Source organism: Vombatus ursinus, unplaced genomic scaffold (genome assembly GCF_900497805.2).
Source record: "Vombatus ursinus unplaced genomic scaffold, bare-nosed wombat genome assembly UNPS02000577.1, whole genome shotgun sequence".
NCBI classification, from domain to species: domain Eukaryota; kingdom Metazoa; phylum Chordata; class Mammalia; order Diprotodontia; family Vombatidae; genus Vombatus; species Vombatus ursinus.
The window spans coordinates 19,223,916-19,250,663 of NW_020940355.1; the positions used below are offsets into that span (position 1 = coordinate 19,223,916).

Here is a 26,748-nt window from a genome sequence, read left to right on the forward strand (position 1 = left end):
GTGACCGGGAGCGCCAATGAGGAGGAGGCGGGGGAGCTCTTGAAGAGAAAGCAGCTTGGGGATGAATGAATCTCAGTGTCCAGGCGTAGCGCGTGGACTGACTCTCTGCTTTTTGTTGCGCCTCTAGACCGGGGGTGGGAGAGGAAGCCTTAGACTTCCTGGCCCTGGAGGAGCTTGCACTCTGTCAGTAATTTTCCTTATGCTGTACCTGATTCTACCCAAACTGAAGTGGAGGGGGAAATATGTGACCACCATCCGCTAGAGACAATTGCCCTGCTGTTTGCCAGCTATTATCAAGCTCAAGGGAAGGACCTTGGGCAGAGAGAGAAAAATAATACTGAATAATAATCGGCTGTGGGAAGGAGCTCTGGGCTGTGAGGATGTCCGAGAACTACCTTTTTCATGACCTTGGTCAAGTCACTCTCTAGGTCTCAGTTTCCTGTCCTCAATCAAACATTTCAGTGCCAGCTGCTGGGACTACAAAGACAAAATGAAATAGCACCTTCCTTCTATGTTTAGTCAGTCTGATTCTTCATGACCCCATATGGGGTTTTCTTGGCAAGGATATAAGAGGGGGTTTCCTTCTCCAGTGGATTAAAGCTGATGAAGGTTAAGTGACTTGGTTAGGGTCGTGCATCTAGTGAGTGTCTGAGCTCATATTTGAATTCAGGTCTTCCTAACTCCAGGCCCAGCTCTTTATCCACTGGACCACTTAGCTGCCCCTTCCTTACCCTCTAGGAGCTTACATTTACATAAACCCTCACATATATGCATTTGCAGAATAATAGAAATAAACTATCTATGCTGTTACCAAGTTTACATCCATATTATATACACAACCTGTAATAGCCATCCTCAGTCATTAAGAGGGATATTCATTCCTTCCACCCTAGCGCTAAGAAGCAGCCCCTATGGAAATGCAGCTTGGCAACTGCTCCTGCAGATGCTGCTGACAGGGTCACTGATGATCCAGAGAGGAAAGTACTTGCTGATGGGGTGCTTGTGCTTAGACCTCAATTTCTCCCTAGCCTCAGAAACACTATCCCTGACGGTTTCTGTGCTTAGCAATTACCCGAGTGGTCCCCAGCAAGACCCTTATCTCTCTGTCCCTGGTGCAGTTACAAATAGTACCTGAAAGAATTATTAGTTTGAACTTGCTTTGCACTGGGTCATAAAGATATTCTTACTCACTGGACTATCTATGCTGCCACCCTACCTCATTATTTACATCCTGGACTCCTTATTATCTGTATTCTAGACTTAAGACATATGTATACTCCCTACATCTATCTTGTCAAACAAGACATTGACTGGTGGCAGACTGGACAACTCTCAGTTACCCCTGAACTCAAGTTAACTTAGTGACGTAGCAGGCCTAAAACCACACCTCTACGTGGCCTCCCTTGTGGACTTTTCCTAGTGAACTCTGGGTAAAACGCCTGTGCAGTAGGTATGAGAAGTTCATGTTCCTTTAAGAACTGACCACTCCTTAACCACTCCCTAATCCCACCCTGAATCACCTAGTTAGCATATTTGGCATGTGTTTTATTGTATTTTATCTTATATAAACTTTAAGTGTACCCCTCTAAGGTTGGAGGTTCCTTAAGAATCCTTGCCCGCTTAAAAGCGTAACAATAAACTTTTTGCCAACTTGACTTAAAGAATGCTCGAGTTTGTGAATTCATTCCAGACGACCCCTTCCTGTACTTTGGTCTTTGAGGGGTCTCAACCTCTCAGACCGCATTATTGCCACCAAAGACTTGGGCACCATCAAAGAGTCCAACAGCAAAAACGAATATGATTTTATCAGTGGAAATGACACTAAAGAGGCATTACCTTCTGTTTTGCTGCACCCTAAGGACTATGGGACCTTTCCATTTGACTTGCATCACTACCTTCCCCATGTGTTATTTTCCCCATTAGAATGTGAACTCTTTGAAAACAAGGACTGTTTTTTATTTTTCAATTTGTATTTCCAGCACTTAACACAGTGCTTTACATATAGTAAGCATTTAATAAGTGGTTTATTCATTCGTTCAACTCAGGAGTGAGATAAAATTCTCAGTTCAACTGAAAGAGAAAACAACCTTGCTGGAGAATTCCACCCTAAGTCGGCTCTGGGGTTGCCAGCTGTAGTAATCAAGGAACGTGGTGGGGGTGGGGGTGGGGGTGGGGGGGGGGGTGGGGGGGGGGGGGGGGTGGGGCAGCTTTACCCAGCTATCCGAGGCTTAAGGAACTCCTGTTAATCATTCCTAAGGTCACACCTTCTTTCTCAAACTGCTCTCTGGTGTCTAAAATCTTATGGGCTCACAAGTCTCTCAATATAAAGTCTCAACTCCCTCTCACCTCAGGGAAACACACTTAAGTAAATCAATCAGCAAGTATTTATTAAGCACTTACTAGGTGCCTTTAAAGCACTGTGCCAAGTACTAGGATACCAAAAAGGGTTGGTGGAGGGGATATAGAGGACGAAAACAAAAACCACCCCGACCTCAAGAAACATTATCTAATGCTTATTAGCTGTCCTTCCAGGGACCTTCCAACCCTGCCTCGGACATAGGTTGGGCTACGTGCCACACTTCTCCTTGGAAAGAGGTTCTGACCTGTAAACTTTCCCCTGCAAAATCAGAAGAGTAGTTTGGAAAAAGGCTGGGTTTGGAGAGAAAAAAATGTCTTTTTGGACATGTTGAATTTGAAATGCCTACGGGACATCCAGTTAAAAAATTCTAAGAGGCAGTTGGCAATATAGGTCTGGAGCTCAGGAAAGAGAGGTATGGGTTTGTTTGTCCTTGTTGTTGTTCGGCCAATGACATCATAGGTGATGTCTTGACTTGCAAGTGAATTGGATTTAAGGGAGGCAGAGTTGCACAAGCTGTCAGCCTCATTCTCTCATCCTGAGTCATTGAAGTCCAGTGCTGGAACAAAAGACCAGATGACTGGTGATAACCCGGGATGTAGTGGATTATCTTGGTGTCTTTGATGCCTGACCAAGCTCTAAACCCTTCACTTCACCTACTTCAGCTGCCTTCATGGTCATCTAAACAAATTGTTCTCTTCTACCCATTCTGGGGAAAGTATTCACATTTTATACTAATAATGAATTAAAGTTTGAAAAAATTTTACAGCCAGAGGGAAAAGAGTACATCTTCAATAGGAACATGCCCTTGGAGAAAATGTCTTCTAAAAGCTGCTCCTGAAAACTCATTCTTTTGATCTTTTCAATGGCATAGGAAAGGGAAGCCTCTCTTGGTTTAAGTAATAAAAAGATATTCCCTTTTAGTTTAGCCAGTGGTAAGCAAGGCCCTCCCACTCTTAGTAAACTTCTGTTGGGCTAGCTACCAATTATCTCTGCCTTATTTGAGGAATTAAGTACAGTCCCAATTTTTATTGTCTCCTATTCAAGAAAGTTTCAGGACTTCAAAGAAGTATACAATATTCTTAATTTTTATAACACAACTGAGGTCTTAACACTGTATGTTTCCATGCTAAGTGAACATACTCCAAGATATTAGATATAAATACTAAGATTTCTCTTAAGATGAACAGTTCTCTTTTAAAAGATTTTGTTGTTGTTTAGTTACTTCAGTCATGTCTGACTCTTCATGACCCCATTTGGGGTTTTCTTGGCAAAGATACTGAAGCGGTTTGCCATTTCCTTCTCCAGCTTATTTTACAGATGAAGAAACTGAGGCAAACAGGGTTAAGTGACTTGCCCAGGGTCACACAGCTAGTTGATCTTTGAGGCCAGATTTGAACTCAGGAAAATGAGTCTTCCTAACTCCAGGCCCAGCGGTCTATCCACTTTGCCAGCCAACTGCCCCTTTTAACATATTACCTTTTTTCTAATAACTCCTATGTATAATTTCATTTATTTATATGATGTCCATAGCATCACTCATCTCTAGTTGCATTTATATGAAAACACCCAAATATCTTGAAAAATGTAGTAGAGTACTTTTGGAAGTACTTCCCCACCCCTAAGAGAGGCAGGAAACATATTTCATAATCTCTCCAGGTCCAAGATTTAGCCTGGGAAAGGTTCAGGAGAACAGACCACATAGTAATTCATATGTTTGAAGGCAGAACACTGGGCAAGTTAACCCCTTGAGGTCTCCTTGAGTTCCATACTTCAGTCTATCATCAGAATATGCATATAGTTTTAAAGACTTTGGTGAACATCTACTTCTGATATCTTACCAGCTGAAAAAATTCTTGTTCATTTTTTTTTTAATATGGAGCATTTCAGAAGGCTTTTTAAAATTTATTTCCTTCCAAGAACCTGAGGGATATCATGGATAGGGAGCTGAGAACTGAGAGTCAGAAGATTTAGGTTCTAGTCTTGTCCTCTGCGACATTGGGCAAGTCTCAACCTCTGTTTCCCTTTTCTCACCTGTAGAACTGACACTGGTGACCACTTCTTCTGTATATTCCCTCTACTCTGAGAGTTGGGACCATTGTTCTCTCTTGGTTCTCCTACCTGTTTGAATACTCCTTCTTAGTGTTCTTTAGTAGATCATCATCCAAAACCTGGCTCCTAACATGGGAATACTAAAGGATCATTGCTGGACCTCTTCTCTTTGTGACCTTAATAGCTCCCATAACCTCATTTATCATCTCTATGCAAATGATTTCCAAATTTATATACCCATACCTCTCTTTCCTGAGCTCCAGACCTATATTGCCAACTGCCTCTTAGAATTTTTTAACTGGATGTCCCATAGGCATTTCAAATTCAACATGTCCAAAAAGACATTTTTTTCTCTCCAAACCCAGCCTTTTTCCAAACTACTCTTTTGTTGTTGTTGTTGTTAAGGTTGAGGATTCTTTCAGTCACCCAGGTTTGCAACATTGGAATGATCCTTGACTCCTCAGTCTTCCTTACCCCACATATAGTTTAATAAGTCTTATCCATTTTACTGAAATAACACCTCATATCCCTATTTTCTCCAGTCACATAGCCACCACTCCCTAGTTAAAACCCTTCTCACCTCTTGCCAAAACTATTATAAGAATGTCCTAATTGATCTCCCTGTCTCAAGTTCCTCCCCTCTCCAATCCATCTTCCACATAGCTGCCAAAGTGATCCGATATAAGGTACAGGTCTGCTTATGTCATTCCCCTGGTCATTAAACCTTAGTGGTTTCCTGTTACTTTTAGGACTAGATAAAAACACCTATATTTGGTATATCATATAAAATTCAGCTCCAGCATCTCCTTCCAGGCTTGTTGTATACTCCCCACCATGAAGTCTATGTTCCAACCAAACCTACCGTCTTGTAGTTCGTCATACATCTCTGACTTCCATGCTTTTGCATAGGCTGAACCCTATGCCTGGATTATATGCCCTCCTCACCTCTGCCCCTTAAAATTCTTCATTTCCTTTGATCCTCTTACTTAGGACTAAACTCGTCTTCCACCTGCTATTGCCTCCAACCTGAAATTATCTGGTAATTATTTTGTATATATTATGAATGAGTAAATATTGTCTCCACTTACAGAAAGTCTGCTCCCTGACGATGCCCCACAGGGTAGGAAAGCCAGCCTAGCTGAAGCAGCAAGGCAGGCTGAAACATGGGCAGGAAGCAGTATGTTCCAGGCAAATCAAACCTCCACCCCCTTCACCACAGTCTCCCCTCAGATTCCAATGAAGAAAGCCCAGGATTGATTGCTTCCAGCCCAGTGCCCTTAACCTTCATCCTGAGAAGCAAGCCCTGTGGAGATGCAGGCTGGAATTTTTTTTTTTAACTTGGTTTTACTGATTTCTAAGAATGGAAACTGGCTCACAGTGCAGTTTGATTGGAGACTTTTGTTGGCTTGTTAATTCATTGACTGCCATAGTCCTTTGTGGCATGATCATGTTAATATTATGTTATGGCGCTAAAGATGTGATTGGGTAGAGCTGCTGATGGTGGTTTGGACCAGTTGAACTTCTGAATTTCCAGAAGTTGTTTTTTATATAATTTTAGAGCTGTATGGGACCTTCCTCATGTAATCCAACACCTTTATTTTACATGAGGAAACAGTTGCGAAGAGGGATAGTTATTTGCTCAAGCTCTCATAGCTAGTAAGTGACAGAACCAGAGCTAAAATGCAGGTCTTGTAACTGCTAACCTGCACTGAGGGAGAGATGGAAGAGTCAATGGGCAAGGTGAGACAAACTGCCACCACCACTTTGACCACCATCTCCCCTCAGACCCTGATGGAGCTGTCCTAGGACTTTGAACCCAAGAGCCTTAAGAATAGCAGGGTCCCCCAAACCTGCTTCCAGTCCAGCCCCCCTAAATATCACTGAGAGGAGAAAGGGCCTATCTTCCTCAGCACCTCCTCCCGCCTCAAACCACTATGGCTGCTTCCAGCCCAGCCTTCCCAGCAATCATCCAGGGAAGAAACTCTTGTGGAGAAGGGGCCACCCATCCCTACCCACTACCTACCAGCTGCTCCCCACAGGGCAGGAAAGCCAGCCTAGCTGAGGCAGCAAGGCAGGCTGAAGCAGGGACAGGAAGCAGCATGTTCCAGGCAAATCAAACCTCCACCCCCTCCACCACCATCTTCCCTCAGACCCTGATGGAGAAAACCCAGGATCCATTGCCTCAGCCCAGTGCCCTTAGCCTTGTCCTGAGAAGCAAGCCCTTTAGAGATGCAGCCTTGAAACTGGCAGGTCCCTCCCCGACTATCTCAGGACTCCAAGCAGCTCTCAAAAAGTGAATTGCAGCAAAGGTGCCAGTCTGCATTAGTGCAGCAAGTTCTTCATGAGGAGCTTGAGCACTAGTGAAATCACCCCCTTCAAAAAATTTAAATGTGATTGTGGATGTGAAAGTATTTTGAAAAGTATAAATGTGTTGCATAAATGCCAGACATTTTTGTAGCCAGTGTTGGGGGTCTTCACCCTTTTCTTCACTCTCCTCTAGACCTGATTTGGGAGATGGCATGAGTCCAAGGACATGGATGCCCTTGTGGATGCTTGTAAATTTTCATGCATTCATTTTTTGTGTGTCAAAGAACCAATTTCAGCAGAGGATTCAATGGCTATAATCCATTCCACTTGGTAAATTTACCAAAAGCTTAAGCTCTGTATCTCGTAGGTGCAATGTGCTGGTGATGCAAAAAAAATTTTAAAGACAATGCCTGCCTTCAAGGAGTTTATCTTTTAGTAAAACAGATAATAGGGCTTAATTAAAAAAAAGCAGAGATTGGCAGTCAGAGGTTCTTGGTTCATATCCCAGTCTTGTTACTTGCACCTGAGACCGTGGGTAAATCATTGTATCTTTATGCATCTCAGCTTCCCCATTTATAAAATTAAAGATTAGACTAGAGTCTAGTTGGAGGCATCAAACAGGGAAGCTGAACTCTTCTCAGTGCTGTTCAAACATATTAAAATGTAATTGGGAAATATTTAACTAAATCAATAAAAATACAATAGAACATAGATAGTGTGGTTTTTTTCCTGAGTAAATGTGGGCCTGCAAGGATTTAGTCTTGACCCCACTAGACTAAATGACCTGTCAAGGTTCTTACAACTCAAAATCTATGATCCTATGAACACACATAATTATAATACAAGTTACCAATGATTACTTGCCCAGGAGAGGTCAGATTCAGATTGGTGTCAACTTGGGGGGTGTGGGAGAGAAGCAATTTTTTTTCCCTGCCAGCTAGTTTAAGTAAAAACCAATCCAAACCTCTAAGTAGGCAATGCAAATTGAAGAGACCTAAAACAGTCCAACCAGGTGGAGTGATTTTTCAAAAGGATTTTTCATTACACATATACAACTTGATCTCTTTAGCCTAGAATAACTCCCCTCAGCTGCTAGCATCATCCTATTCATGAACATCTGCTATCTGCTTTGTATGACTCTTATATATCCTTGTTTATGTGTATAGTCTCCTCTGACTGAATGTAAGCGTGTTGAGGGTAGGGGGTTTCATTTTTGTTTTTGTATTCCCAGTGCCTAATTCAATGCCTGGAACATAGCAGGTTCTTAATAAATGTTTGCTGGTTAATTCTTGATATTAACTCATGCCTTCCTTACTCATGCAGAGTCCCTTCATAATTGCCTGTGATTTAAAATGTAATACTATACTTGGCATTTTTTTACCAGACAACTGGAAAAAATAAAGTTTTCCAGTCACTCTACTTGCTTCTGATATGATCAAGAAACTCTCCCTCAATTTTCCTAAATTTAAATTGAGTTGAGAGAAGTTCTCAAAGTAGTTCTCAAAGTGTAGTCCAGATACTAGGAGATCAAAATTTTCACAAAACAAGATGTTTTAATTTCTAATGTAGCAAATATTAATAGATCCATAATCCACCTAAACAAAAGCTCTTTGGAGGTCAGGGTTCCTCAGTTTTTAAGAGTATAAAGGGGTGCTGAGACTAAAAAGTTTGAAAATCATTGTCCTACATCACAAATGGATCATAACAAAAACAAAAGCAGAAACTCAGACATCTAAAATAGATATTCTGAAAAATGACTTAGTACATAATTTAGAAAATGTCTTAAACTTCTCAGAAAATGCTTATTACTATGAAGTATTGTTATTCAACAACAACTCACTTTTTAAAATAAATTCTCTTCTCACTGAAAAAATCTGCAATAAAAGAGCACTAAAAGACTTCTAAATACTCATCCTCTTTCCTCCCTACCATCTCTAGCAAGTTTATTTTTTCCTGAGGCAGCTAGATGGCACAGGGACAGAGTGCTAGGCTAGAGTCAAGGAAGATTCAAGTTCAAATTCAGCTTCAAACACATAGTAGTTGTGTGACCCTGAGCAAGTCACTTACCCTTTTGACTCCCTCAGTTTCCTCAACTGTAAAGTGTAGAAAATAGAGCACTTACTTCACTGGATTGTTAAGAGCATCAATAAAGCATGTAAGTGCAATGCCTGGCACATAGCAGGTGTTCAATAAATACTTCTTCCTTTTAACATTAGCCTTGAAAAAAAAATCACCTGGTCGTGAAATTTTACTATGTGTGCTTCAACAGCTAGACTCCAAAAGGTCAGTTTTCTGAGAGAAACATAAAAACAGAAATCGCTGATCATTTTTTTTATGGCCCACTTTTAGATATATTTTAAGTGATCAAAAAGCTACCTCTAATTCTCCTCAGGCATACAATCAGTTTTTTAAATGAAAACACAAAACACTTTAAAAGTTTAAAAGTTTATTGCTAAACTTGCTGAAGACCCCTTTTTAAGATTACAAAGAAAAAGACAAGATTAACAGATTTCAGGTGAGGTAACAAAAAGGAAAGGCTACTGAGAATCATGCACTTCCTGTCGAGTTACAGCTGTAGCAAACAAGTACATTAAAGTACACCCAAATGCATGTGACAAAAAACTCCAAATATTTCATTTTAGGTCAGAGCCCATGCTGAAAAACTAAAATACAAAACGCATTCCACAGTGCTTGGGCTATTTATTTGTTTGTTAATTTGTTCACTTTGCAGTTGTGAATCTACATTCAAGTTGGGGGCTGTAACACAATAAATTGAAAAAAAATTTAGATAAGCAACAGAATAAACTGTGATCTGAAAACTCTTATCAACTTAATTTTTTATTCCCAAGATGAGTAGCAGTGTAAGGTATCTGCAACAACAACAAAACCTTTTTCAGAAAGAATTACTCAAAACTCTAAATGGGAAACAAGAGAAAAAATAACTCTAACCTCATAATTTGTGATATTCTTACAAATGATTGCTACTACTACATACAGAGTATACCCAAAGCAAATTATATTCATTTGAGATGAGCTGAGAAGATAAATAGCCAGAAATGGCTTTGCTATTTGATTTTAAACATGGCTTCATCTTCTAGTAGGCCATCACCCTAAGAGTAAACTATGTTATCACCACTAAAAATGTTTTCTTTTTTTTTATTTAACTTTTTATTTAATAAAAGTGTAGGTTCATACAATCTAAGATCTACCAACTCCTGCCAACTGATCACTAATGCCCAATGGAGCTACTGCTGAATGTGTAGGAATAAGAGTATGATGAATTCCCAGATGCATCAAAGCTTCCTCTCCTGGATCCACTACGTGAGCCAGAGCGAGATCCAGATCGAGACCCTGAACGGGACCCTGGAGCAGAAGATACGTTATATGGGCTTGGCAAACCCTTGGATGAAACTGAAGCTGCTTCCAGCAGACGTAACCCAGTGATATCCTCCACCATGGATCGATTTATAGCATCTTTGTAGGATATTTTCAGTTTGGTTTTGGGGCAGGTCAAGATCTTGGCATAGTTGCTAGTGTCGTGAAGCTTCTGAGCTGCTCGGCCGTCGATCAACCCTTTTCTGATAGCCTCTTCAGAACTTATCCTTCCATGAACCTCTGGGTCAACGAGGCCTCCAGTGAGGTACTGGAATTCCAGGAAGCGCTGACCCGCTTCATAGGGGAGCCATTTCTCCTTAACTGCTTCTGCCGCTGACATCTTCTTCTTCCCCTTCACACCTTCAAAGCCAATAAATGCTTTCTGTGCTGGCTTCAGCCTGGTTGCCATATCTTGGTCAATGAGGCCCTGGGAGACGGCATCTTGAAGCGAAAGCTTCTGACCTGTGGTGGGATTGATGATGCCTCCTGTACAGGCTTGAGCTTCCAGCAGCCTCTGACCTGTGATGCTATCTACAATCCCTCTCTCTATACCTTCTGTGATTGAAATTTTCTCCAAGTTTTCTGTGTCAAAGATGGCTGCAATGGGGCTTGTCTCCTCTAAGGTGTCAGACCAAGAGCTGCTCCGGATAGTTAAGTTTCGGATGGTGGAAATGCTGGAGGTCTTGCTTACAGATTCATGTCGAGAACTACTGAAAACTTCATCTCCACCACTACCACTGCCAATATTGCTGCTACCATTTTTTAAGGAAATCATATCAGCAAACTGAGTGAGGCTAAGGCTGCCAGAGCGGTATTGATCAAAAAATTTTCTGTCAACAAGGCCTTTATCAATAGCATCTTGAATATCATACTGACTGCCTGTTTTCCTGTCAACTAGGACCACCCTGGTGGACCCATCTGATCCAGTGATGGTTATTTCTTCCCATTCACACTCTTGCTCACAGAGTTCTACGAAAGTGTCATAATCAATAAGACCCTTCTTGTAAGCCTCTTGAACAGACATTTCCTTGTTGGTTTCTGGATCTACTATGACCACTCTGCGTTTCCTGAGTGTATTCTTTTGTGATGTCTGTATTGGTTTCTTCTTCTCCTTTAAGGGCAAAAGACAGAGTCCTGTTTCCTCATCCTTCATGCATCTTTCTTTCAGTTGCAAGTAGGTGAGATTTTCTTCTGTATTTGGATCAAAAAATCCCTTTGTGTCATCACTGGGGTCTGACAAGATTTCACTTAACTCTTCATTAAAATAACCCCTTTTGTAGGCTATGTCAACTGGTAAACGATGGCTCTCTTTTGGGTCAATGATTCCACCTGTTGCAATCTGAGCCTCCAATAATCGAATTCCATGACCCTTCTCAATAAGCTCTTTGTTCATGGCTTGGAACAAGGAAATGATGTTTCCTGTTTCTGGATCTTTATACCCAGTAACAGCCCGTTCAGCTGACAGGAGTTTCTCTTTAAATTCAATGCCTACTAACCCTCGTTTATAGGCTTCTTCCACTGGTAGCCTGAGGTTGCTGACAGGATCCACAATAAAACCAGTGGCTGCTTGAGCTTCTAGAAGTTCAAGGGCAGTACCAGGTCTGACCAAACCAATTTTCATGGCCTCATAAATGCCAAGCTTTTGTTTTGTGGTCTCATTATAGATGCCTGCTATACAGCTGGAACCCTGGAGGAAATCCTTAATTCTCTCACCAACCTCATCATAGGAAATCTGGCCTGATTCGAGTTCATTTACAGTGGACGGCCGCAAAATTCCAGAATCCACCAGTTCAGTGACTGTGACAGGTTGCCTGATTCCTTGGAATGACATACTCCTCTTCTGTACTACTAGTAAAAGCAAGCCAGTGTGTGGTTCAATTCTACATCTTTCTCTCAGCTGCATGTAGCTGACCTTCTTTTTGTTGATGGGGTCCACAAAGTTCTTCTGACTGTCTCGGGGATCATTAAGGGACCTATACAAGTCTCGGTCAATTAGCCCACGGGACAAAGCAACATCTTTCGGCAAAAAGACACTGTTAACGGGGTCTATCACACCCCCTGAGGCAATCTGAGCCTCTAATAGACGCATTCCTGTTTCTCTGTCAATCAGATTTTTCTTGATGGCCTCAGAAACGGATACTGTCTTGCCTGAAAATGGATCGTCAAAGCCAGTGACAGCCTTTTCCGCAGTATAGATCTGCTGCCGGTCATCAAAGTCAATGAGGTCCCGAGCAATGGCACTGTCAACAGTCAGCTTCTCATTCCTATGGGGGTCAATCACACCTCCTGTAGCTGCCTGGGCCTCCAGGAGCATTACTGTGGATTCTGGAGTAATAAATTTCTTCCTCTTGGCCTCCACCAAAGAGTACTTTTCTTTAGGGGAAGCAGAAGCCCCAGCGATAGCACCTGCTCCACGAAGGAAAGGTTGGATTTCAGAAGCAACTTCTTCTACTGACTTTTTCCCCCTCAACAGTTTGTCCAAAGTGGTTTTGTCTATCAATTGACATTCGTAGAGTTGCATGGCAGTCACCTTTTTCCTCAGCCCATCAAACATCAGTTTTGAGGGGTCAATGGACCATTGGTCTTCAGTCTGAGTCTCCCTATGAGATCCATATGGACGCTGCTTGAGTTTGTCAATCTCTCTCTGCATTCGACAACGTTCCGATTCCATCTGTGACTGTGTTTCCCTGGTGGAGTCCTCCAGCTTTCGCCTGCACCTGTCCTCAATCCTCTTGATCTCTGCTTGCAACCTTTCAATCTCGCTCCTAAGGCAGCTCTTCTCTCTTTCACTCTTTTCTCTTTCAGATTCAATCTTCCTAATAGCCTCTTCCTTGCGGGAATACTGACTTTTCCACTGATTTAAGTCATTCTGAATTTGCTGTTTCTCACTCTCCAGTCGCTGTTTCACCCTAATCTCTGACTCCAATGTGGCTTTTGCACGATTCAGGTCATCTTCTAGCCTTTGCAACCTTGCCTTGTCTTGTTCCAGGACTTTGATTTTTACCAGCAGGCTCTCTCTTTCTTGCACAACTTGACTGCATTGATTCTTGGATTCATGAATCCTATTAGATGCCTAAAATTAAAAAATAAAAATAAATGAAAGGACAGTATTGATTATATTTCTCATAATTAAACCTCTTTGGTGCTAACATTTTCACTTTATGTGTGCGCACCCTTTCCCTTCCAATCTGTGTCCTCATCTTACTTTTTGCAAATGTGTCATTCTACACATTTGGTTTTTTTTTTTTTTAAGTTTATTCCATTGCCACCCAACATCTATTGCTTCATACTCACCACTCTTATCTCCTCAAAGGAAATGAGGAAGTTGCAACCCTAACTACCTTACATTTATCTCTTATGTGAGTTTAAAGGAATTCCGGTCTTGTTAAAGCTGATCATACCTATTATGCTTACACTAAAATATTTAATATAGCAATGTAAATATTTGGTATTTGTACATTGTCATATACATGGGTATATACATACTTCCACTGATATAGACACAGTTCTACTCCCACACAAATATTGTCTATAGCAGTCAAATATATTAGAAGTTTTAAAAATTAGGTGTTAAAGGAAATTGAACCCAAAAACAAACCCAGGAACACTAAAACTGACATGCAAAGAAGCAACATGCTGAGAACGGTGAAAAGAAAAGAGTAATCAATAAGCAAGAAAAGGAAAAAAGATAACCTGCATAGAAAACAGCTTTGTTGAGTGGATAATTTGTAATTCAAGCAAATTTGAAATTACACAGATATGTGTTAAAGATCCCTCTAAACATATATACATATATATATATTTATACATATAAAACCTATATTCAAATAAAGGTATTGTCTAGTACAGGGGTGGGGAACCTGCGACCTCAAGGCCACACGTGGCCCTCTAGGTCCTCAAATGGGGCCCTTTGACTGAATCCAAACTTCACAGAACAGATCCTCTTAATAAAAGGATTTGTTCTGTAAAACTTGGACTCAGCCAAAAGGCCACACCCGAGGACCTAGAAGGCCACATGTGGCCCTGAGGCCTCAGGTTTCCCACTGCTGGTCTACCCTCTAGTACACAAAGCAAGACAGACACAGTCCTGCCTTCATAGGAAATTATCCCAAACGTCCCACCTGCTCTGGAGGACTCCAAAGAGTTACACGCAGGTTATACACATATTAAATTTTGGCTAAGGGTCAGGGCATAAGGACAAATAGCACCAAAAGTTCTTGTCAAGCAGTTTTCTGGGTTATGATAGATGGTCATGCTTTAGTAGACACATAGCAAGTAAGTATAATTAGTTAGTTGGAATAGCAAAAGACTAATTAAGGTTAGAAGACAATGTGAGTTAATTATTTGAGAAAGAGCAAAGCTATGATCAAATATTTGTGAATAATACCTCTATAGCCTGCTTTTGGAATTTTTCAATTTCCTGTCTCAAATTTTCCCTTTCTCTCTGTAAATCATTAATCAGCCCCTGTAGTTCCAAGGTTCGGTTGTTGCTGATCTGTAGTTGGCTTCTTAGGTCAGAGATAGTAGCATTTTTCTCACTATCAGCTTCACTCCTTCCTCTTCGTAGATCATCATATTCCAGTCTCAGGTTCCGTAACTCTTCCTCTAGCATCAAATGTTCTTTGGTCAGGTTCTCCGTGAGACACTGTAGCCTCTCTATTTCTATCTTACTTTCATTCAGACTCCTGCTCTTGTCTTCGATTGCCTTCTGGAAGTGCTCATTTCTCAGGTGAACCTGTTTAACATTCTCTTGTTCCTGGACCAGTTGCCTCCTCAGGGTTTCAACCTCGGATGCCAGTTTCCTCAGCTCGTCTTGAGTTCTCTGCTTCTCTCTCACATGCCCGTCTAACACATCTCTTTGCTGTCTGAGGTCGTCCTCACTTCTCTTCTTGCTAATGGATGCTTGCTCCAGCTGCTGGGTCAGGTTGGTGATTTTGATAGCTTGCTCTTTCAAGGATCTCCGCATGGACTCCAATTCATCTTCTAGCTTCTTCCTCTTAGAATACTCATCAGAAGAGGTTTTCTTCAGCCTGTTCAATTCATCTTCTACTTTCTGTTTTTGGAATTGGAGCTCTTTTAGAGAACTTTGGAACCGTGAAATATCTTGGTCCTTTATTGTTCTCTCCTGAGAAATTCTTTCGTAGTCAATTTTCAGGCGTGTCAGCTCTTGTTCATGAACCTTCAGTTTGCTTATTGTCTCTGTGGCATTACTGTTTGCTTTCTGCAGATCGTACTGGGTTCTTTGTAATTTTGCGTTTTCATCCTCCAGACATTTTCTCTGGTTTGTTTCAGTTTCTATCAGTTTTTTGAGTCTTTCAAGTTCTTTGTTTTTATCCTGAATGGTTTTGGCAGCATCATCAAGCGACTGCTTATATCTTATGCTCTCTTCTGAGCGCATTTGAGTGACCTGTTTCAGCTCAAACTCCAGCTGCTGTTTCCTCTGAGTGATCTCAGTGCCAGTCGCCTTCTGCTGCTGGACATTTTCTTCCACCCTCCTAAGATTCTCTGTGGTCTGAGCTAAAGTGTTCTTCAGTCTCTTAACTTCCTCTGATAAACTCCTGTTTTCTCTGGTTAGATCATCTATCTGAGTTCGATAGCCACTGGTGTCCTCTTCTTTTTGCTTGGTAAGCTGGTGGAGTGTGGTCTTGGTGATATTTATCTCTGTTTCAAACTGGTTCTTCAAGCTAATAATTTCCTCATCATAATTGTTTCTTACCTTACCTAGCTCATTCTCATAGTCCCAGCGGCGCTTAGCCTCCTCCTGATACTCAACTTTGAGTCTTTCTATCTCTTTGTTTTTATCCTGAATAGTCTTTGCAGCCTCCTCGAGAGACTGCTTGTGCCTGGCATTGTCCTCTGAGCGCTGCTGAATCACTTGTTTAAGCTCGATCTCTAGTTGCTGCTTTTTTTGCATAATCTCGGACCCACAAGCTTTTTGCTGAATAGCATTTTCTTCAGCCCGTCTCCGCTGCTCTGTGGTCTGCAAGATGCTGTCATTCAGTCTGACAATTTCATCTTTCAGATCTCGGTTTTCTCTCGAGAGTCGATCAATCTGGCTTCTGAGACCTTTGGTATCATCCTCCTTTTGCATGGATATTTCCTTGATTGTGGTCTTCGTAATATTAATTTCTGTCTCATACTTGTTCCTTAAATTACTCATCTCCTCATTATAGTGGTTTCTTACCTTTGCCAGCTCATTTTCATATTCCCTCTTCCGGGCGCCCTCCTCTTGAAGAAGAACCCTCAACCTTTCTATCTCGTACTCCTTCTCCTTGATGGCCTTTTCAGATTCTAATCTTTGCCACCCAAGGTTTTCCTTTTCGCACTGCCTTGCTTTCTGCAGCTGGTCATAGTCATTCTTCTGTTGGTCAAATCTGTCCTCCACAGACTTTCTTTTCCTCTTTTCATCTTCAATTTCATAAGTGAGTCTTGTGATTTTCTCATTGAGCTCTTTTATCTGCCCATAGCACTTATCTAGGTTTTGTTTAGCTGATTTTCCATCCAGCTCGGCTTGTCTCTTTAGCTCCTCTAGGCTCACAAGTTTCGCTCTGAATTGGGAGCACTCTGCTTGGTATTTCTGCAGGTTCTGATCCAAGAATTTGTTCTTGTTACAGTTTTCAGAATTGGCATCTCTGGCAAGACGAAGTTCTTCTTCTAAAACTTCAATTTTGGTGTTTTTCAGCTGTTGGATTGAAAGTACAAAACATGTTTAAATAACTGCATTCCTAACACAAGATTTAAATATCTTGTTCTGTGTGTGTATATATATATATATGTGTGCATATGCACATCATGTTAGAGTAGTTAAGGAGCTGCCCTCAGAGTCAAGAAGACCAGGATTCAAGTCTCACCTCTGACACCTACTAACTATGGGATCTTGGCAAGTCAATTTACTTCTTATGGACTCCTGACAACTCTCTCAGGTCATAAATTACTGAAAATTAGCTGATCTGCTTTGGATGAGGAAGTTTCCTCACTAGGAGCTCCATATACCAATAAAATCCCAGATCTGCATAAATAAAGTAGACAGGGAACAGCTATATACAATATCTGACGTTGTAAAATTTTTCTTGTTTTGAACTTTAATCATTCATCTTTTTTTAAAAGCGCAATTGTAAAATAAGGAGGATATTTGAAAATTGTTTCTTTGTTTTATATGTATATTTCTCTACTAACTATTGGTCACACTTTAGGTAAGCAAATTTTTGTTTATTTATTTGGGGGAGATTGTGAATTTATTCTTTTTAAATCTTGAACTTAGCAGTCAATCAATAAACATCTGTTAAGTGCCTACTACATGCCAGGCACTGGGAATACATAAAAAGACAAAAGTCAATCTCTGACCTCATGAAGCTTACAAACAAATTAACATCTCCAAATACAGAACCAAACAGAACTCAAGGATTGCTCGTGAGACTATACATGTCCCTCAGGTAATGCTTGCTCTTCCCTTAAGCATATAAGAAACTCAGGATGTAACTTTCAAAGCTATCCAGCTGTAGACCCGTGAATTGGGAAAGGTAGTTCCTGAGGAGGAGAAACGTCCTTTACCACTGCAGACAGAAACACTAGCAATAAAGAAAATGTATTGTACTCTCAATATGAAGAATTTTATCAGTCTACTGCATACTGACTACAAATTTAAAAGAAAGAGATCAATAAATGTCCTTAGTCAAATGTTTTTAAAAATCTGTCTTAATGGCATTTTCAGTCACCAAAATTCGGCTAGGAATAACAAATGGAATGTCCTTCATAACCCTGGTATTAGAGCACAAGATTACCATCTGCCTAACAGGTGAAATGAATTTTGTCAAACTTTTTACATATATGGTTACATTTGATAAAGACATAAAACTTTATTCATGTCTTATCCAATTCTATGTAATAGAGGGGCAATTATAACAAAGTTCTCCTGTGTTTTGTTATTTATATTAAAAGAAGTCACCCAAACAAATTACCTTCAGGTCATCTAAACTCTTCAACATTTCACTTAGGAATCTGTAATAGTCTCCAGATCTTGTAAGTAGCTCTATGTACCGAGCATGAATTTCTGCAGCCTTAAGAGGGGAAAAATAAAAAATGAAACATCATCTTCCAAAGAGCCTTACAAAAAAGTTTATCATTATGTCTTCTGAAATAATAATATATTTTAGTTTTTAGAATAGTAAGCATAGTGGTACAAAAGTCCAGAGTTGTAGCAAAAGGTCAAGTAATATAACCCTATACCTCTAGGTAGCTTCCACTAAACCAGGGGTTCTTAACCTGAGATCCATGAACTGTATCTTAATATAATTAATTTCTTTTCTAATCCTATGTATTTCATTTTATGCATTTAACAATATTATTCTAAGATAGGGTCCCTGGCCTTCACTAGTTCTGCCAAAGTGGTTTATGGCACAAGAACCCCTTGGCTATCCTATTTCAGATGTATGTTCTTTAAGATTTTCTCGAAGAGAGATTCAATTCAGTTATCATTTCTTATAAATTACCTGTGGAGACTACTCAAAACTCTTTTCAACCACCCCAATTTAAATACATTTTTTCAGACTGCAATATTATGAATGACAGATTCAAACTTAACTGAAATACTTTATATAAAAAGGGTTTCCATTAGAGGAGTTAAGGATTGTGAAGAGGAACAAATGCACCATGTTGTTTATAACATACTCCCCAATTTAATGTAATAAATTTTAAAGATTATTATAGACCTCTTGCAGGATGACCCCTGAAGGGGACTGAACCATAGTTCTCTTTATAGGTATATTGAGCAGAGTTTCCAGTCCTGAGGTGTATGATGCAAGCTGAAGTTCATAATCCTGGAAAAAAAAAAAAAGAAGAAGTTAAGAAAAATAAATTCCTAAAAGATCTCAGAAAAGTAATTTGGGTCTAAATTTCCTTAGCAATTTGCATCCCTAGGAATAAATGTAAAACAGAGGCCATAGGAGGTCCTAAGCATGTAAATATGTGATATGACATTGCTTTCTCATAAGTAGTACATATCCACCCTAAAATGTACAAAATAAAATTGAATTATTCCCAAGGAAACTGAGGATGTATTCAAATTTATTAATAAACATTTATCATTTTCTCTCTACTATAAGGAATAAGAGCCACAATCTCTACCCTAAGAAGCTTATATATGTTAAAAATGTAGGTAAATGTAACACGAGTAACATTCTTAGTGAAATATTAATATGGTCATAAAGAACAACATACCTTAATGGAATTTGAACAGAGTTCTGCAATCTTCTGTACTTCTTCTGATTTGTCTCGTTTACCAGATATTTCATTGTGCAAATTCTATAAAAGAAATGTAATTTATAAGGCAATTTTGAAACAGATGTCATCATCCTTCAGCCTCCCTAATTAGTAGTCAAGGATATTCAGGCTCATTCTTAATAGTCAGCCTTTTCAGAATTACAGGATGTAGGTGAAGAAACGTTTTTCACAACAGATATTTGCATGTCTTTGCAGTTATTTCAACTGATTTTGCCCTGAAGATTCTTTAATTATGTTAAAAAATACTGAAGGTTTAATATTTCAAACCACAGAAAATAAATACCCTGAACCCTAATTCCTGTCAGAACAGATTACTGTTTAAAACTATTACATAAAAATGGCTTATACCTTTTGTTCATTCAAATATTTCATAACTGTACTGGAATCTCCAAACTTCACGGATTCCAAAGAATCCTGGCGACGTTTGGCATCATAGATCCATTTGCAGAATGCTTGATAATTATCACGGTAATTTCTCAGCTGCTTAATTTGTTTTTCTAAATCCCATAATCTGTTCATAAGAGAAATAATGAAATTATTAAGACTTCTTCATTAAAATGGCTCTTAACTTGTGATTCCAATAACTTTTGAGTAAGATAATTAGCACTAGATTTCATTTACACAGGCTTTTTGGGAAAGACTACACAAGTTTCCTACTACATCCCAACAGTCACACTAAGAATTGAGAGAGAATACAAGATTATGCTGAATAATAGCTCAGAGACTGACTATATCTTCCTAAGTATCAGATCAATTTTGGTATGAGGGAGAATAAGACCTGTGCCCTTACAGGCTAGAGTGTGACATTCAATTTTGTTCCATTCAATAAATAGTTATTAACCAACAACTATGTACCAAGTGCCATGCTAAGCAGTAGGAAAGATACAAAGTTTAGGCAGGATGTAATCCCAGCCCTCATAGATTTCATAGTCTAGATATATCTTTATTTATGATAGCTTCCCTTCTAATCACTTCAAGAAGAGCTGGCCACAAAAAGAAACTAACAAGTGACCAAGTATTTTCAGCATTTACTTACCCATTTCACCCACAAAGCAGAATCACTTAAAAAAAAACCCATCACTTTTAAGAGTAATAATATCTCAGTAAAAACTCAACAAAGGAAAAGGTCTCATAAGAAAGCTCGACCAACCTGAAATCTATCTGTTTATCTATCCTTTGCCAACGGTCTGACAACTGGTTGACTTTGTCACTGAACTTCCCAAGATCCAAATCATAAAGTGGATACTGTTGGCAAGTCTGGGAGTGGATCTGCAGAGCTTTCTGTAGCTCAGTCTTCATGGTAGCCAACAATGACTTCTTCAGGTTCAAATCATTTTTTATTTTCTGGGAGAAAACAAGATGAGTAATAGTGAATCTCTTCCTTCAACTCCATGCTGTTGAACATTGATGATAAAATCAAAATGGAACCAATTTTTAAAATTGTCTTTCTAAAAATCTTGCAATCATGCCAATACCTCAATAATTCAAATAATTTAGTCTTCTAATTTTTATTTGCTAAAGATACCTACTAATAATGAGTTGAAAAGACAATACGGTCAAATGAATCTAATGATCCTGAAAAAAAAAAACCATGGAAACCTAGTAAAACTACCTCTAGCTATCTTTGTGTTTGTGTGTGTATCTATACACATACATGTAAATTTATACATGCCTATATAGCTTTATAAGTTGGGTATTGGGCCTTTGCCATTTTCCATAAAGTGAAACAAAATACCTTCAGTCCACAGCGGTAAGCCTCCACTTTATCAAGGTCTAAAGAAACAGTTTCCTCTTCAGTGAGTCGGGATTCATACACTTTCAGCATGTCTTCTGTCTGGAGAATAGCCTGAAGTAGTCCTCTCACTGAATATAAGCTGTAATAAGCAAAAGAGTTAAAATCAAGACTGCCAACAAAGTGGTTTAATGGTGAACAGAGTCTTAACACTATCACTAATAGCTGGAATTTACATAATGCTTTATAGTTTACAAAGCACTTTCATTTACATTAATTCTCATTTAGTAATCAGAAAAACCTTAATCCTAAATGGTAAGTAATAATAGGATTTTAGTCCCAGGTTGCAGATGAGAAACTCAGGGCTTGGAGATGTGCCTTGTTCGAGATCACCCAACTAGCATATGGGGAATCATAACTTGAACCAAAACCTATTTCCAATTCTAACTTTAGTATTCTTTCCATTCCTCTTCATTGCTCCCAAACTATAAATAAGAAACGTAGTGATAAAAAAAACAACAACAATTTTACACAATTTTTAACTATATAGGCACTAAGTTCTTTTTCCCCCCTCTATTGTGATTCAGCCTAACATATTCACAGGCAGAATTACGAGGCCTAATCCTTAAAGCATGATCTCAGAGGACATCTTCTGAGATGCATTAGGAACTTAAAATAATAGAGTTGAAAATGTAATCCGAAGATACTAAGGAATGTTAAGTAAACCTCCATTAAAGAACAAAAGAAAAAGAATAGCTGTGCATAGAAAGCAAATAAGACTTTAATTACAACAGTTAAAAACTATTTTGGAAAAGGAAGATATCTCAGTCTATTAAGTTAATAGATTTCATGTTCTTTACCTATTTAAGTAGCCATCTGTAACACCATTTATGTTTTCCAGTTTCTGGAACAGCCCAAATATCTCATTCTGCAAATAACAGTATTTTTCAGAACCTCTGAAGTTAGCTAACATATCTTTGAGCTGGTTGAGGACTTCAGCAATTGCTTGTGAATCATTCTGTACACCCTGTCAAAAAAAAAGGAAGGAATGCCTATGTCAATACATCCCAGGTGTCTCTATCTGGTTTTGTTCCATCTTTACTTCAAAGAAAGTTCACTGAATATTATTTACTCAATATTGGAAAAACAGTTGGCTTTTTCATCTTTCTTCTTCTAGAAAACTCTAAAAATAGCATATAAATGTGTCAGTCTACAAGTAATTGGGATTATACTGGTGGAATGCAGCCTAACTCCAAGAGTTTTGAGTTGAAAGATTTTGGTTCTAATTTCAGCTCTGTCACTAGCTTTGTGACCATATACAAGTCACTTAATCTCTCTATCTGAATACCCTTACTTGTGACGTGTGCCCTGCAGAGCTGGAATAAGAGAATCTGGAGGAGTATTATAAACTTATACACAACACTAAGACATATTCAGGTACTATGGATTTATCGTTCTGATCCCCAGTCACCATGATGGCTCTGAGAATGGCTGGTACTTTGACAGCTAACATGGACACAGCAAAGATCTGTGGTATATGCATGGTGGTATTGCAGAAAGGGTACTGGAACTGAAGTCAGCAAAGACCTGATCTGAATCCTGCCTCTGACACACTTAATTGTCATCCAGTCACAGGCAAGTCAGTTATACTCTCTGAGCTTCAGTTTCCTCATTCGTAAAATTGGGACAATACCTGTAGCATCTACTTCTCAAGGCTATTAAGATCAAATGAAATAATGTATGTAAAGTGCTTTTGTCAATCTTAAATGGAATGTAAGTCATAGTTCAGTTTCAGGCTACTAAAGCTTAAGATATTTAGTATTATTTTGATCAAAAAATGGAAAGCAGAACTCTGAACAGTTGAACTACCATTTACAATGCAGTCAGATAGTGAAGGCATTTTTAAATAGCACATTTTTTTTAGTCAGCAAAAACTAGCATTATTTATAGAAATGCAGCAATGTAAAAATGGTGAGAGATGGGTTCAAAACTCTTAGTAATATTAAGTGAGTTCAGAAACAGGAATAGCATTGGACAAAAGCATCCTGATTCCTCAGAAGTGGCAATGTGTCATCTTTATTAGAAGATGGCAAAAAGAAAGCTACTTATAATTTAGATTACAGTTGTGTGCATTTTTTGGAGAGGAAAACACGCCAACTTTGTCATAGATTATACCATCCCAGGAACTGGGGAACATGCAAAAGGAAAAATTGTTCCTTTGAATAAATTAAATTTATTAATAAAATATGTAAGTATTTAGAAGATATAAAATGACATCTCTCCCTATCATATAAATATTGGCCCTCCAAATCCAGACTGGTACAGTAACACAGTGGACAATCTTGTGCGGCTTCATAAGGAGAAAGAAGAAAGAGTAGCTCTCACAAATACAAGGGTACATAGTATATGTACTCCATATCTAAACATACCCCAAACTATATACTTCAAAATAAGGTATGGCCTTCCTATAATCTGTCATAAAGCAAATCAATAGAAGTATAAGGCTAGTGCTCCTGACATGCAGCCTCTCATCCTGACTAAATGTCCCCACAAAAAGAGTAATAATGCTAGTAATAGTAATAGTTATTATTAACATTTATGTAGTGATTTAAGGTTTGCAAAGCACTTTACATACATGATATATCTTTTGATCCTCACAACAACCCTGTGAGGTAGATTCTATTTTTATCCCCATTTTACAGATGAAGAAACTGAGGCTGAGTTTAGTGACTAGCTCAGAGTCACACAACTAGTAACTACAAGCTGTCAGAGGCATTTCTTCCCAACTCCAAGTTCAATGTTCTATCCACTAAATTATCTAGCTGAGTAATCATGTTAATTTCAAAGGAGGCTTAGTTATTATTCCTCTCTCTCCTAGTATCTGTATAGCCAGAGCACATATGCCTGAGTGACTAGAGTATTCTACAATGGGGCCAAGTTGGGAACCTGGTCAGAAAAGAAAACATGGGAGAATAAAAACACTTTTTCCTGTGTCCTCTTCAGAATGCCCTCCCCATCCTCTCTATCAAAATCCTACCTCTCATTTAAGAACCATCTCAAATCCTCCTTCTTCCACAACTCTCCTCCTGACTAACCTAGCACCAAATTACCTGTCCTTTCTCTATACCCTATTGGCCTTTACTGTTTCAACTACTCCATTGGCACTTATTATACACTGTCTTACAACAATCATTATGTTTTCATGCATGTCTTATATCCATTGTGTAAGCCCTTATGGGGAAGAACCATCTTATATATCTTTGATCCCTCAATAAGAATATGTTACTAGATATTTATTTATGTACTGATTGGAAAGGAGAGAAGAGAACTTTTGCCTCTTTGGCATCTTGTAAGCCTAAGAAGCAAGGAATGAAAGGAATGATAGATAGAATGATAGAATTATCTCTTAGTGGTTGGGGGGAAAAAATGAAAAAATAGTAGAAAGAAAGAGCCATTAACTTTAGATAGCACTAAACTCCACTGTCTTATTATGCATACCATGTTTCCCATACCAATTGTTTTCTGCAATTGGCAACTTTAGAAAAAGAACACTTCTATAAAAGGTTTTATTTACTGTAACATTTCTCTTTCCTTTCAGCACTTCAGAAGTGCAAACCACTTCCTACACAAAGCTAGAATGATATAAAAATTAAGATTTTTTAAAAATTCACACTGAAAACACCTAGACTTGACCTGGTCTTTGAATAAGCTTAAGTACAACTAGAATTTACTAGAAAATATAGACAAATATTTAATATAATTTAATAAACATATACCTTTAGTTCATTTATTTTCACTGTGATGTGGTGAGAAGAGCCTTGGTCAGCTTGAAGGATATTTTTAAGAGTCATTCTGCTCTCACAGTGCTCCATCTGCCGACGAATCTTCTGAAGTTCCAGCAATATCCATGTTTCTTGCTTGTCATTTTCTCTGTTGATTTCAATGACTTGATTTTGGTTTGGATCTTTACCAAGATGAGTGATTTCAGTTGTAGTGACTTACAGGGAAAAAAAATCATGGAATTAAAAACTTTAAAGATTCATAAGATGGAAAAAAGTAATAAAATCACTTGAAGAGAGTAAGTATATCTTCATCATGAAATTTCTCCTTTGCCCCCTTCTGGCAAAGGGAAATGAAAAACCTTTGTTTTTCCTCATATAAATAAATGTGAAGCAAAATCCAAGAGCCACTGAAGCAGCTGGATTTTACTGTTTGCTCACTGAAAAATCCATTGTTCTTTGCAAATTAAATGAGCCTGGTTTTGAGATTGCTACATAAACAAACTTTTGGTAAAAATTCCTTCCAAAAAAGTTTTCAAAGTCCCCAAATGCCTCTAAGAGTCCAAATGGCTAAGTTATACAAAATATTTCATTTGTAAACAGCCTATTAAATAACGGAGAGAGAGAAAATGCAAACCTGTCTGATGCTGGTGGTGACCTGGGAGCTGTATAACCAAGGTCTGATAATGTTTCTGAGCATCAGTAAACTGAGACTGTATTTTCCGTTTGTCATCATCTCCAAACATCTCTGAGCCTTGGCTATTCCTGATGAATTCTTGGTAATGTAACTCAAGATCAGATATTGTCTTCATGTAATCTTCCTGGCGCATCGTTTTCAACTGAAAACAAAACAGAAAGAAATTGTTAAACAAGCAATCAAGTACATGGTCAACTCCAACCAAGCCAAAGAGGAGGCTGTTGAAAAACAGCCCCACTCTAGTTGTAACTGAGGGGGGTACCTGTTTTGTATGCTCAATTTAACTGAAAGAGATCTTTGGTGATTTAGAGATTATTCTGTGGATATAACTGATCCTAAGAATCCTTTTACCCTATAATATGCTTTGGATGTTCTTTAAAAAATCCCACAATTAATCATATAGGATAAGACAGAAAGTGGCCAATTGGGAGTGAGGGGGGACATTGCCTCAACACTGTCTGCTATCCAAGATGTATAGGGAACTAAGACAAATAGATAAGACAAAAATCTATCCCCTTAAAAGACAAGTGGTCTAAGAATATAAACAAACAATCCTCAAAAACTGCAAACTATTAACAACAATTGCTCCAAGTCATAATCAATAAAAGAAATGCAAAGCAAAATAATTCTGAAGTTTCACCTCATACCCAGCAAATTGGCAATAATGACAAAACACAGAAATAGTTAATGTTGGAATAGTCATGAAGAGATAGCCACATTAATATACTATTGGTAGAGTATGAACTGGTCCAACTATTCTGGAAAGCAATTTGAAATTATGGTAAGAAAGTAAATAAAATGTCCTTATCCTTTGACCCAGAAATTCTACTGCTAGGCTTATATCTTAAGGAAGTAAATGATAAAAAGAAAGATTCCAAAATTAGCAAGCACTTTTTGTAGTAGAAAAAAAAACTGGAAACAAATTGGAGAATGGCTAAATAAATTGTAATCAATGTAATGGAATACTATTATGCTGTAAGAAATTAATATGATGAGTAGAGAAAAGCATGAGGATATAAAAAGTGATACAAAATGAAGTAGACCCAGGAAAGCAATATATACAATGTCTACAACAATGTAAATAGAAAGAAAAACAACTAAACAAACAAAACTGAAAGCTGTGAAATTAAAATAATCAAGCTTGGCCCCAAAGAAAAGATAGAAGTGGTGC

At 38.7% G+C, this 26,748-nt stretch overlaps 1 protein-coding gene across 3 annotated transcripts in view; it reads right to left on the reverse strand.

The window, feature by feature from the left end:
* Nucleotides 1-9,144: 9,144 nt before the first annotated feature.
* Nucleotides 9,145-26,748, reverse strand: part of DSP (desmoplakin) — a 55,571-nt gene continuing 37,967 nt past the window's right edge. For 2 of the 3 annotated variants that reach the window (XM_027837632.1, XM_027837563.1), the window contains exons 14-24: nucleotides 25,518-25,719; nucleotides 24,878-25,098; nucleotides 21,962-22,128; nucleotides 21,105-21,243; nucleotides 20,520-20,713; nucleotides 19,718-19,880; nucleotides 19,307-19,390; nucleotides 18,799-18,906; nucleotides 18,049-18,147; nucleotides 14,478-16,772; nucleotides 9,145-13,163 (exon numbers count right to left, since the gene is read on the reverse strand). In XM_027837632.1, the coding sequence (XP_027693433.1) occupies nucleotides 9,945-13,163; nucleotides 14,478-16,772; nucleotides 18,049-18,147; nucleotides 18,799-18,906; nucleotides 19,307-19,390; nucleotides 19,718-19,880; nucleotides 20,520-20,713; nucleotides 21,105-21,243; nucleotides 21,962-22,128; nucleotides 24,878-25,098; nucleotides 25,518-25,719 (6,891 nt within the window). In that variant the 3' untranslated portion in view covers nucleotides 9,145-9,944. The remainder of the gene's footprint in view (nucleotides 13,164-14,477; nucleotides 16,773-18,048; nucleotides 18,148-18,798; nucleotides 18,907-19,306; nucleotides 19,391-19,717; nucleotides 19,881-20,519; nucleotides 20,714-21,104; nucleotides 21,244-21,961; nucleotides 22,129-24,877; nucleotides 25,099-25,517; nucleotides 25,720-26,748) is intronic. The other variant, XM_027837698.1, reaches the window with a different exon arrangement.